The sequence below is a fragment of the Panulirus ornatus genome, chromosome 44 (genome assembly GCF_036320965.1).
Source record: "Panulirus ornatus isolate Po-2019 chromosome 44, ASM3632096v1, whole genome shotgun sequence".
Lineage (NCBI taxonomy): Eukaryota > Metazoa > Arthropoda > Malacostraca > Decapoda > Palinuridae > Panulirus > Panulirus ornatus.
The window spans coordinates 7,957,254-7,971,528 of NC_092267.1; the positions used below are offsets into that span (position 1 = coordinate 7,957,254).

Below are 14,275 nucleotides of genomic sequence, written 5' to 3' on the forward strand. Positions count from 1 at the left end.
ATATTCCAAAAAAGGCCCAGTCCTCTGTTCCTAACACTACCTCGCTAATGCGGGAAAGGGCGAATAGTTTAAAAGAAAGAAAAAAGATGTCTGTGTATGTATATGTATGTATACGTTGAAATGTATAGGTATGTATATGTGCGTGTGTGGGCATTTATGTATATACATGTGCGTGTGTGGGCATTTATTTATATACATGTGCGTGTGTGGGCGTTTATGTACATACATGTGCGTGTGTGGGCATTTATGTATATACATGTGTATGTGGGTGGGTTGGGCCATTCTTTCATCTGTTTCCTTGCGCTACCTCGCTAACACAGGAGATAGCAACAAAGTATAGTATATAGTAATAATATATATTTTTAGTAGATTACAAATTAAGTATTCATTTAATACATTTATAGGTTTGTTATACTATGTATGGGGAGAACAGTAAAACAAGAGTATACAAACAACCTTTATTTACAAAAATGAGGTACAGAAAAATATATACAAAAGACGCACATTACAGTGTTGGCGTGCACGTTCATTTGGATTTGCCCGTGTCCAGACCAGACCAGTAAGCTTGTCATAAAAAATCTTTACACCTACATAATTTAACAGCTTATAACTACAGTATTCAATACTTATATTATCACTTGCAAAAAGGGTAATACACTAAGACATGAGCTTTGTGTTAGTTCAGGTAGTTTATCCAGGGCGTGAGTTGGTGACTTATGATAACAGTGACAAGCACTCACACTCCTGCATCACAGATAACAGTCCCCATATGGTAGATGTGGTATAACCCAGCATGCCTTCATAGGTGTATCGTTGTGACCTGGTACATGCAGAGATGAAAAAAGTAATCCCATCATATGGAGGAGACTTTATATTGAAAAATGTAAAATTGCACATGAGGATTACTTATTCAAGCATGCAAGTTAAAAGAAAAAAGTTACCTGTAAAAGTCTTAAAGAAATAATTGTGTAGTTTGTTGAACTGCATTAAAATGTATTGATGCTGTCAGTGAAATTTGATGAACTTGAGAGAATACACACAATTGCAGAAACTGTGTAGGTAGGTAAAAGTTTTTCAACTTACATAACTAGGTATAAAGCTTGCTTTTCTGACCATTAGGACGGCATCATAAAGACACTTCTCTCCAGGTGAAACTACCTTCCCTCAGACTCTTTAAAAAGATTATCTGAGAGTAAATACACTAAATTGTTTAACAATGATACGTTATGTCATTAATGTAATCAACAGAAAAGTTAACAAATGTTTGTTGATCATTTCTTTATCTTAAACCTGCTTGCTCATTTAAGTACAGCTGCCTCTATAATAAGTGTAAACAACTGACAGTGAATGACATAAACTTCAAATTGAATCTTGTTTCAGTTGCTGAATTTTTCATACCAGTATTAAAAGTACAAAGTGTCTAGTACACCCAGATGCTGGCAGATATGTATATATGCATGCACACGTGTGTATACCTCTGCATTTTCATGCACCTCTCTTTTTCCCATGTTTTCTTAACCCTCCCGCCCCATCAACATGCATATCTTTTTGGATTGGCAGAGACAGCGAGGCTTTAACATTTGTACAACCATGAAGCTGATGAAAACAATTTCAGGTTTGTGTAAGAAAATTTTATCAACGCATTGAGCAACATAAGTTAGAGGTAGATGAGGATTAAGGGATAAAGGTTAATCTGTGCAAATATAGGTTAAAGAAAATGGGAGCTTTACTCTGCAAGAATCAACCTAAGAAGTGTTATGAATAGATAGGAACCCACGTAAATTGAAAGTTACAAAACACTATTACATTATTCAGGTTAAGACAGTTTGTTCAAGATATTCATATCTTAATGTTCAGTCCTAAGTAAATTAATATGTGCAGCATCTGCTTGGATCACTCATCTAAGAAAGCTCAGAACATTGTAAAAAAAAAAAAAAAGGCTGGAAATTGAAGGAGGTGAGTTTTAAAGATGAAAGGGAAGCTATGAGACCATCAGTTCTCGAGAAGAGGGAGTCAATGAAGAATTAAAGTAGATGCCATTGAAATTAAGTCTGTAATAACAAAGAAATTTTGATGGAACTTAGTGAAGAACAAGTGAGCATAGCAAGCAATGAGAAATTAGAATAAAAAGCTGTTTAAAAAAATTGTGAAATAAAGATAGGTAAAGACTTTGTTCCATTATAAATAGATAAGTAAAATTACCCAACACCTATATTAATGTACACACATTTATTCCAGTTTTGTCATTCATTTATTCCATATACTTTATATGGATGCTACCATGTTTCATTAGTAGTAAAACAAACCAAACTTAAACACCTGGTTGACATGTTACATACTGCTTTCATGGTTGCTATGGGGAGTCATATGTGATGAGACATATTACTGACTGAAAAATATCAAAGGTGTATATGAATGATATCCTTACTGCCATATTCCTAGGATACACAGACTTCAGTGAAACACGTACATTGATTCATATGAACTAAGACTAGATTTTTTTTTTTCTGGAGATCAAGTGTCAACATCAGAATGTGCTCTATAGTTGTAACCAAGCAAATTAGGAGTCTAAATGACAATTGATGATAAACTACACAAGCACTAACCTCACAAAATTGCAGTTGCTTGTTATCATTTCCAACTATTAAGACACTGAAAACTGGGATGCCCTTTGAAAATTTCATTTTTGAGACGCTGAGGTAATAGATGATTTGTAATGAGCAGCTGTTATTAGAAAAAAAAAGTACATGAATACTTAAAGCTAAATTTTAGGCTTATGTAACACATTTATGATGGGTTTCTAAATGAATGATATTTACCATACTTACACATCACACAAGTGGTAACATTATCAAACTTGGTAGTTGCTTTACATTCATACCCTAAAGTTGGTTTTCTAAGAGATAAATGCTCCAGATAACTCAATTTTTTAAATGATGAATATGTTTACTCAGTTCTATCAAAGAAAAAGTTGAGAAAAATTGAACTCTGCAATCTAAAAACTTTTTAGAGATACATGGGAATATACGCATAGGAGCGAATAGAAGGTATAATGAGTGATGTTTTAAGTCTGAAAGCATCTTGGGAAGGAAGATACAGGATTATTAAGTCAGGAAGAATTCCTGGTAACAAACCAAAAAGATATCAGACAAAAATAGTGTCCTTAAATAATGAAAGATTATTTAATGCAACAACAGGAGAAAAAAAAAATCCATAGATTGGCTACAGACACATCCAAAAGAAAATTTTACTCATGGCTGATGGTAGTCCCTGATGAACCTTAGATAGATAATTATTTGAGGGGAGTAGTGGCAGAAAGACTCAATCTATGCTAGCCCTGCCATTTTGGCTAAATCTCATTGTTGGTAGGTATTGTGGTAGTCAAAACATGGTGTGTTATGTAATACTTTGAAGTGGTTTGGGCAAGTGTAAAGAATGTGAGATGGGTAGTTCACAGGTGGAGTGTATGTTAGTACAATTAAAGGGGTTGGTGTGAGTAGATGACCACCTGTGACTTGGGGAAATAGAGTGTAGGAGTACTGGTGGGAGAGAAATGATGAAGGAATGCGTGGAATGGTGTCTGCAAGAGATGCTTGTAAGGAGGGATAAGAGGAGACTCTTTTGCCATGGCCACCCAAGTGAGGGTAGTTCCTGGAGGTAATAGGCATCAGAAATGTAGAAAGATAGAGGGAAATGTATTAGTGCAAAGTTAAGCTGCAATTCAAAATGAAATCATAAAATGGTAAACTTCAACATTTCATCTGTAGTTTATGCTATGTTAACCCTTTTGATTTGAGCTAAGGTAATAAAGGTGTCTCACGTGAACTGGCATAACTGGCCAGATTTGAATTATGGACTTTGAGTACTAAGAACACTTAATCAGCCACAGCCATTTAAACCTAGTATGTCATAGACATTTTAAGTTACCTGTACTGTGCATACAAGAAGTCTTTACTCTGGAGAATGTACAAAAGCAGACCCATATAACTTTTACAAGAATTGGATTATTTGATTATTGATAACCCAGTACACAAATTTCTAATGTACATGGATCTGACTCAGTGTTACACAGTAAATACACTGTATAATTCCAATGACCAGTTAATGTGAACAAATGTTCTTAAGCATAATATCACCAGCACAAGTCTGAATACAAAATAATCATGTCACAATATTGCATTGATGTTTTAGTCACCACATACAAATGGGATGAGCCCTTCATATTAGTGCTTAAGTTGTGGCAGCTCTTCTATATATGACAGCAAAAATCTGAACTTCATAGAAACACAGATCTCATTAGCAAGATCTGATGTTAATTTATGGACTTTCTTGGTGTAATGGCTAGTTCTAATGACTATGATTCTCATGGGCCTGTCCAGGTGTGAATCCTTGCCACAATAATTGGACCACAGCCAACTCAAAAGTACATCTTGCAGCTGGTTGATATATGGGTACCATGGAAAGGCTTGTAGGGCCTGGATGTGGATAGGGAGCCACAACTTCAAGCATATCACTCACAAATGGAAAAAAGTCACCATACTTCCATTTTCAAGACCTCATAATATTTACATGTAATACTTTAGGTAATGCATTTTGGCACTCAAAAGAGCAATTGTCATGAGGCTTTGTAATGGAAAATGTTAAGATGCAAGGCTTAATCAAAAGGGCATACAACATTACTATGAATTATGCTGATGAGATTTGAAGTTGTTACTCCTACATTCATGAGTGGATACTACAGCTATTTTTGGTCATTTCACGAGTTCAAGATATTTTACTATACTTAGAAAAAAAAAATCCATAACAGAAAGCAAGAACCACACTACACTTCACCAAAGCACATCTCACAGTTCTGTGTTCAGAAGACCTGTGTAGGAAGTTATGGTGGCAACAGAGGTTCTAACAGCAGGTACAGGAGTCTTTGCTTTTACCTCTGTTGGTTGCACTAGAGGTTGAGAGATTGTGCAATCTTGAGGCATTTGGCCATTAGGTTCCAGCTGGACCATGGAGCTTGGAGTTACAGGCCGCTGCTGCTGTTGCTGTTGTCGTCCATTAAGCTCTTGACCCATGCTAGGTCCTAGATAGACTCCTTGGTAGTTCTGCATTATATTGTCTGTAGACTTTGATATTGCAGGAGTATTTTGAGCTGGACGATACTGGCTATTGAGCTGATCAACAGACTTTGCCATATTGGAAATTTGATAACCAGGCCGGTATGGCTCTCTGGCCTTTGGGATGGTGGTGTCACTGAATTCGGGAGCCTCAGTAGTGACAGTGTTGGGTGTAACAGAACGTGACTGTTCTTGGTGGTTGTTGTTGGACAGCTTATCCAGATATTCTCTTACTTTGTAATCTTCAGATTCATTGGGAGGAGCAAGGTTGTCTGTTGAGAAATACTGGAGATCATCTAAGGCTTTGTTCCTCTGTCTGGAGAAGAAAAAAAAAAGATATCAGGTACACAATCTGTTGTCCTATTGCTGTACAAGATTAACCCGAAATAATAATATCACTTTGAGGGATATCAACAACTGGACTCCATCTCTAAAGCCTTCTACTGTCATGCTTAAAAGTATAAGACTGCTGTTTATCTGTATCTAAAGATACACAACCAAGAGTAGAAAAAGCAACAGTGTTAATTGCAGAAAAACACAAACCATACAGTCTACAGCAAACAATTGTTAGTTGAAGCGTAATTAAACATTGGTGCTTGGTTTCACAGATCGAGAGGGAGGGAGATGGTCCATTTTGTCAAAATACTCTCGTACTTCATCTTTTTGGTCGCCGATGCTAAGGGCCTCAGTCTCCACTTTGTAATACACCAGGTCTCTCAGCACCTTGTTCCGCTGTCTGGGGTAGGAGGATGACTTTTAGTGCCTACAGAAGTTAGTGATGCAATATAATTATGCTCTGTACCTTAAGGTGACTAGATGAATCTAAACACATCCAATACTTGGTTAATTTCTGTGAGTTTGAAATGTTTAAATTGCATATTTGTGATGAAAGCTTATTCAGATTACAGTTACTGTACTGCTAACATCTGAAAGATTTACTTAAATTGTAGAAGGTGGTCACTGCAGTTGCTCTTATTTGTATATATAAATAAACTGAAACAATGTTAAAATATTTATATCTTAATATGTTAAGATTATACTTTAAATCACTGTCTGAGTTTGAAAATTTTGGGTATGTTTGACTTACACAGAATATCTAATTGTGTATGTTCCATATTTATGAAAGTGGATATTTTATATATTTAGGGCCCAGTTTAATCTTTCCAAGTCATACAATTAACATGTAAAACTTCTTAAAATGATTTCTTCCTTTGTGAAAGAGTTATATAATTGTTCCAGGTCTCCCTATCCACACAATTCGGGCTGTGCATTTAATGAAATAGTTTTTCCTATTTTTTCCTGTCTTGGAGCAGGAAGGTAATTTTAGGATTTTTTCTCTTTATGTTGAAAAATATTATGTATTGTTCTCTTATTCTGGCCTTCCATCACTGTCTATGACCAGAAAAGATTGTCATGTATAGCTTGAAAAAGGGAAAGGCAAACAAATAATGTCATCGATTCTATAGCATTCATTGTTAGAGGTAGTAAGGATACACAAATCATCCCACATGTCCCTTAATGGGTTGCTGATGACAAATGCTTATGAGGTCTGACTAGGAGGACTCATTGGCAATTCACTTGATGTGGATCACTTGACACTGAACATGTACAGTCATTATACATAAAATGGTTATTTGTTAACATAACGACTATTCAGTGTTGCTTTCTGGTCCTTGACATTGATGGGAGTTGCTATAATATGGTTTGATACATAACTTTACTGTAATGCAAAATATTTCTTATGAAACAAAATACCATATAATCTGGACAGGGAGATTTGGAATAAATGTATCATCTTTCTTTTTTTAAAGCTCTTAGTACTTTCCTGAGCTCAAACCTTATTTTCTTTATACATCTGTCTAAGGCACAGGGCAGTTACAGCAAAGCATAATATTATTCTTGGCATAAGTGAGATGTTAAATTATTCCAAAATGGATTCTATTTTTAAACAACTCTAAAGCTACAGATAAATTTTGCAAGATGCATTGTACACCACAAGTATTTAACAGAATGTACCAGTATAAACCTAAAACCTCAATCTATTTGCAATAGAGGCACTTTAAAGATTTTAAGAAAGCCTTTATCCAACATTTCCACATCAAAGGTCTATAGGAAGCACATTTTCTGAACCCCAAAAATGCTAAAACAAGCTCAAAGCAAAAAAAAAAAAAAAAAAAAAAAAAAAAAAAGGAAAGGTCTTCAATATAAGTAAAGGAAGCAGACTTTATACAAGAATAATGAGTTATGAAATATATGTACATGCAGTATGATCAGCTACAAAGTAAATACGTGATACAACAAGCAAATATTAGAATGGCATGATTACCTGTGTTTATAGTTTCTAAATGGATAGTGCAGAGTTTAAGCAGAAGTTTTGTATTGCTGACAGCATAAGTTAATCAGATCTATAGTTTACTTTCTGATATGCTTGATTTAAGTACAGTATAGTTTGGTTAGTTCAGTTCCCCTAGAAATGGAGTCCATGACAGTATTCAGTCCCTCCATTATTATTACAACTCGGACTAGGATTCATGCAAAGTTCAGTAACTCAGAGAAAATGGATGGTCTTTATATGGAATATGGCCTTACCTACAAAAAATAGTGGAGAATCACAAACTTCAATTAGAATTAACTTACTCTTGAGAAATCTCTTGATACTTCATATCGAAGATGTAACTTTAAGTGGACATATTTCTCTCACACCATACTTACTTGCTGCTCATCGCAGACTTTATACTCACGTAGAATTTCCCAGCACCATATCTGCATGGCAAACATATTCACAAGATTGTAAACTTTAAGGGGAAAAAGTTTTATAAGTTGAGACAGGAGACAAAGAATATTCCCCATGTATCATCTGTGTGGCACAGAAAATGACTTAAGGAGGCAGGAGCAAGGGGCTGGAAATCATCCCTTCTTGTGTTACCTTCCAAAAGGAGCCAAGCATGGATTTTTTCTCTTAGCCTGTCATCTTTTGGTGATGCTACTTCATGCATGGGGAAAATAACATTATGCTACAACTGCTTCTCCTAACTTTTCTATCTACACTCGTACTCTACCTGCTTTTCTTGCACCATCCTGCAGCAACTCAGGCATGCCCTCTCCATTGGTTTAATTCTCTCTGAAGATGACCATTATTCCTTGTCTATGACTTTATCTCTAGATGTTACCATCAGTGTGTGTCTCCAGCAATGACATGGACTCAGACTGTGAGTACCCTGCTCCTATCAACACCACAATACCACCTAATGTACATGAACCTATTAGTCTTCATTTGTTTGTGAGTATTAGATATTTCATTTACTGTATCATAATCTTATTGCCAATAGGTACTTATTGTTTGTATATCATGAAAAATATATGGGATTTGGGGAAGTACTGTAAGGGCTGTGGAACACTTTCTTATTTATTACATACAGACTGGAATTCCTGTAAGGCAATTTTGGACTATGCTCACTTTTTTGGAAAGTAACCATCCCATAAAAAAAGGACTCATTGTAATCACCCTTGGACCAGTTTCTATGAAAGATTCTTAGTGTTACCCAGGAGCTCTCTAAAGGCTCTTGCAGTGTTGCCACCTGCAAGAGCCAAGAAACACCTGTACATATTTATAGAGGTCCTATGAATATACAAGTCCCTCCCTCTCCTGCAGGGGTCCTATGAATATACAAGTCCCTCCCTCTCCTGCAGGGGTCCTATGAATATACACCTTTCCTGCACAATTAGACAATTACAATATGGTAATTAAGATCATTAGGATTTATTTCTGAGGGGTCATTGCTGTAAAGTAATTCTCTTGTCTTTATTACAGTCTGCATGATTTTTTATTTTTTCCCCTAGATAAGCCATGGAGGGGCAAGTATCCCCTTCTCTTCCCTACCAACACCCATTTGTTAAGTGTGCATTGTGAAAGAAGCTTGCAGAAATTACCTGTCCCAGGGATGTATGGCAGTGAAATCTAATGGTATATGTAGGTGATGATAGGTAAATACAGAAGCAGTAGATATGGATAACTTGTATAGCAGAGATGCAATCAGGAGGACAGTGGTAATGTAGAAGATATGAAAGTTAACAGGTTGGTGAAGAAAATTTTATTTTTTCTTCATTTTTTTTCATTCATAAATATTCACAACTTCCTGCATGAGCAAGGTAGCATCCAGAACAGATACTGGAGCCTTAAGGGGGGGGGGGGGGGGGGGGGGATCTTCTCTTGACTCCTACCTCTGTTCATTCTTTTGGAATGTAATACAGCCCCCTAACCATGTCCCTTTTAGTCACTTTTATGCAAGAGATACTTAAGCAGTTTCTTTCTCCCCTGTCCCAAGGATAAAGAAAATGCATACTAGAATTGTTAAATGTAAAAGAAGGATTGGTATACCATGAAAGAGATGGACAGATGTAAAGAAAGAATTGATTATGGTTAGGAATACTTTACATGAAAAAGTTTGAAAAATGACTTCAGGACTGGATGCAGTAGAAGCATGTTACATAATAATGGAGACATTTGTATGGCCTAAGTTTGTACAGCTTGGTTTGTAAATTGAAAAGATAAGAAGGACTTTTATAAAAGTGTAAGGCCATCTTTTATTTTATCATACTAAGCACAGATTTAGGAAGTGTGTATGTGAGTGATTTAGTGGAAGTTGTATGTACCAGATCCAACCCATTCAATTGGGAAGGGAGTAATGATAATAGATAGGTATATGGATACAGTTTCTACATACAGAAGTAGTATACCTGAATGATGATATGCACTGCAAAGCCTCACTGTACCTACCAAGAATTCCAGATGTATCTTAGAGATGCTTATCAATGGTTTTCAACTTAAATTTCGATACATAATGGAAAACAGAATTATTGTTGAGAGTATCTATGCATATACAGTTGATACCACCAGAGCACGACATAAATGACTTGCTTTTTACAGATTTTGACCTTACAGAAAACAGTTGAAGCTATGAAAAAAAAAAATTAAGTTGTGTGTGGAAACAGAAAGTAAAACTCAAAGATGCTCAGTGAGAAATCATTTAATTACAACACATGTAAAGCATTAAGAGTGAGCATCTGAATAGAAAGAGGAGCCATGAAATAATATACTCAAACACCTGAAGTGAGTAATAATAAGTTCAGCAGTTATTAGAGACTTGATTTAGCCAAGCATTATAAATGGAATAGGATACTCTATAACACACAAGTCAATAATGATATATGGGCTGGATGGTCACAAATTCAAAGGAACATAAACCACTGTGGAAAGAAAACATTTGCCACAAAAATATGACATCAAGCATAGGGGAAATAACCTCAGTGACAGAGCAATTAAGACGAACTGCAAGTATTAGCCCTTGGTAAGGGTTTATGTTCAAAGCTGGAACCTCTGGAAAAAAAAGTTACTTTTGGATTGGAAGTAATTAGCACAAACAGGTCTGTGACAGGAAAAATGTTGGAATGTGAATTAAAAGGTAATCCAAGAACTGTCAGGTGCATGCCTATGAAGTTCATCTCAGATTAGTTTATGGTAATAAGATTGGAATAGGGTAAAATCAATCTGACTTACCACCAGAAAATCACATTAAGATATCTGAGAGAGAATCAGAACATTGTAGACACTCAAAATTTCCTTCAAGTATACGGAGAAGGAGGTGTTCTAGAAGTTATATATGATACAAGTTCAACCTGAACTACAATATACATCTGCAAATTAATCACTTCACTGAGAAAATATATAGAAGTGCTTGAGGAGGTCCAACAGAATGAATTGAGAATGGTGTTAGAATTAAGAAGAATGAATTATGATGAGCAGAGGAACTCCTTGAACCATTCATACACAAGAATAAGGTGAGATGTGATAACCACCTTTAAATTCATAAGGGGATGATGATGATGGTGTTAAGCCAAAGGAATTTGAAACAAAAAAAACAGGAATCTACTCAAGAACACTTTCTTGATGAAATAGGAGTAGACATGTGAATAAAAAAAACAATAGCAGTGGAAAACATAAAAGCATGTATGACAGAAAAGTAATGTTGAAAGATGGGACCTCACATGCGTAAAGCTCCTGTACCATATACCTATACACACTGAAGGTTATAACACGCACACACACACACACATATTCTCTCACATACTAAATATACTCTTTCTTATATGTACATATACAAAGTGAAGGTGGTGCATGGAAACACAAATATATATAGGCACATACAGACTGTAATAATGTAAGAGACCATCAATAACTATAAGAATTTTGTCCAGCATATGCAAGTTTTTCAAAGAAATAAGTGAATGTCACTGTGAACAAAACTTTACATGCAGTTCCATTTTTTAATGATGGTAGTTCAAAAAACAATGTTACTATAATTACTGATGGACCCATTCACTACACCATATTGCATTTGAACAACAAAACCAAACTAAGATGATCTAATGTTTAAGGACTAGCTGAAGGCTATGACTATCATGGAATGGTATGGGCTCAAACTTTTTATGCAACTAGTAACAAAAATACAAAGATCTGGAAAGCACACTTCATTGAAGTATTTAAGCAAAACAGCAAAAAATGCTTGAAGAAGCCCAGAAAAGCTCTGTAGCTATGATACATAACTTATACAAAAGGCAACTTGGTCTGGAGACATTTCTTTAAGCTAATGCATATGAATATATGACTTAAATATCCAGAAAATGTTACCACATAAATGTTCTGGGGACAAAAGCAGTTATCAGTAAACGAAAAAAAAAAAATGTATGCTACATGGTATAATACATAAGATTACAAGCTAGTGATACACAGTAGAACATACCTCTTGGCAGACTTCCAGAGGCCACAGCATACGAAGAGGATTACCAGTAAGACAACGCAAAAAGCTAAGGCCCCATAAAATGCTGCCACAATGGGCTGGGTTAACTGGGTCCATGGCTGTGGATATAAGAACATGCTTTAGAGACTACTTGTGATACTTTCAGAACAAAAGAATACATTTACCAAAACTTCAGCTTTTGGTCTCAGTATTTAAAAATGTCTAAAAGCATTTTTGGTTTCATTATTCTAAACAAACATTTAAAAGTTAAGTTGCCCTAAAGCAAAATTATGTGTGAGGGTAATGTATTTTACAACATTCAAAGAAATTATGATCACAGTAAAAACTACTGTAAGGTAAAGTGAAAATTCATCTCATATAAGAATAGCAACTCAAGGATGCTACCAAAGAGGCCAGTATATTTTGTACATTATTATATTACAGAATTATTGAAAATGATTTCTAGTACTGGAGTTATATTTAGAAAATGAGCCCTAGTCATCTTTTTTTCATTGCTTAAGATAAACATGAAATATATAAAATTGATGATAACCATGAGGAAAATGAAACATGAAAAGCCCCAAGTGCACTTTCGTGTGGTAATCACATTGTCAAGAAAGATATGATTATCACACGAAAGTGTGCTGGGGGTTTATTGGATTTCATTTTCATCATGGTTATCATCCTGAATATGGATAGGGAGCTGTGGTTTCGGTGCATTATACATGACAGCTAGAGACTGAGTGTGAACGAATGTGGCCCTTGTTGTCTTTTCCTAGCGCTACCTCGCACACATGTGGGGGGAGGGGGTTTTCATTTAGTGTGGTGGGGTGGCAATGGGAATGAATAAGGGCAGACAGTATGAATTATGTACATGTGTATATATGTATATGTCTGTGTGTGTATATATATGTATACGTTGAGATGTATAGGTATGTATATTTGCGTGTGTAGGGGTGTATGTATATACATGTGTACGTTGGTGGGTTGGGCCATTCTTTCGTCTGTTTCCTTGCGCTACCTTGCTAACGCAGGAGACAGCGACAAAGCAAAATAGATAAATGAATATTTATATATATATATATATATATATTGTGTATCATTTCTAAAATGCTGGGGAAAGTTGACTTGCCATATATCTTTATCATTCTTGAAGGAAAGCTTTACCCTACAAACTTTTGCTCAAACCCCAACTAATCAATGCAGCATGATGTTATAAAACCTTACTGGATACAATAACATTATGTAATTGGAGATATGATTTACATATATATTGACTGTAATGCTGTTGGTTGCAGTTTTTTCCTTGTATGATACAATCCACCAGCCATTAATATTGAAAGTCTTACTCCAAAATACACAGAAACATTTCATTTTCAACAACTACTGTTCTTTAGGAATAGTGTTCTTTTCTTATTTTTTTCTCATCATACTTTTCTAAAACTTTCAAAAGCTGTTGAATATCTACTGTGACACATACTAAGTTCTGGTGCTCATTTATTACTTATCCCACAATGTTAATGCACAAAAACATATTTTTCTGGGGATAGTATTTACACAGCAATAAAAATTTCCTCCACATATAGTGTAAATGCAAAAGTGAAAATAATGCTGTCATAGAGAGATACTTACATTGACCGGTGGAGGAACAGTTGGCACCCATTCCCGAGCAACTTGCGGTATATACACACTCCAGAAGGTGTTGTACGGCTGGCGATAATTGTAGTGCATACTGGTGTTGAAGGTGGTGTTGATACTCAGGTACTTAAGGTTACCTTCCACCACTGGCTCCCAGTTTACCTTCAAGATGTCAACCTGCGTTTGCGTTGGATTCCTAATCAAGATTAAAAATGTAGTTATGCTTATGTTTCCAATTAAAACTGCAGTTTCTCTAAAGCTTTACTTATTTCTGAGATAATTACAAGCCCTGTTGACTAAGTCTGTTTTCAGTTAATAACAAACCAATCATTTGGAGAATATGTACTTTTTGTAAAGATATTCAAGACAAACCAAGAAGTAGGTTCTATCACTGTTTCTAAATTAATTTTGCTTGAAAAATTATGTAGAACACATGTATCAGAAACATGTATACAATATACTCTTATATAAGAAATAGTGCCAAAGATCGAGCTGTACATAACTGCTGTATGTTGTACTATTTTCTGTATCCAGAGGTCTTCAGCATCTTTCTTTTTTCTTTAATACATGTTTGCTGTGTCCTGCATGAGCATGAAAAGGGGAAACCTCACTCAGCTTCTTCATCTGTTCCTTCTTTTGAAAAGTAATACAAGAAGGGAGAATTTCCAACCTCCCACCTCCACTCACCTTAGTCACCTACAGTACGCAGGAGAGGTGCAGGGTATTCTT

General features: G+C 35.5%; 1 protein-coding gene across 3 annotated transcripts in view; it reads right to left on the reverse strand.

Moving 5' to 3' along the window:
• Positions 1-446: 446 nt before the first annotated feature.
• Gli (carboxyl ester lipase-like protein Gli) overlaps positions 447-14,275 on the reverse strand; it is a 45,260-nt gene continuing 31,431 nt past the window's right edge. Inside the window, exons 11-14 of one of the 3 annotated variants that reach the window (XM_071687697.1) lie at positions 13,541-13,742; positions 11,912-12,027; positions 5,766-5,847; positions 447-5,427 (exon numbers count right to left, since the gene is read on the reverse strand). In XM_071687697.1, coding sequence (XP_071543798.1) covers positions 5,404-5,427; positions 5,766-5,847; positions 11,912-12,027; positions 13,541-13,742 — 424 coding nt within the window. In that variant the 3' untranslated portion in view covers positions 447-5,403. Of the gene's footprint in view, positions 5,428-5,654; positions 5,848-11,911; positions 12,028-13,540; positions 13,743-14,275 lie in introns of all 3 variants that reach the window. The other 2 variants (XM_071687696.1, XM_071687695.1) reach the window with 2 other exon arrangements.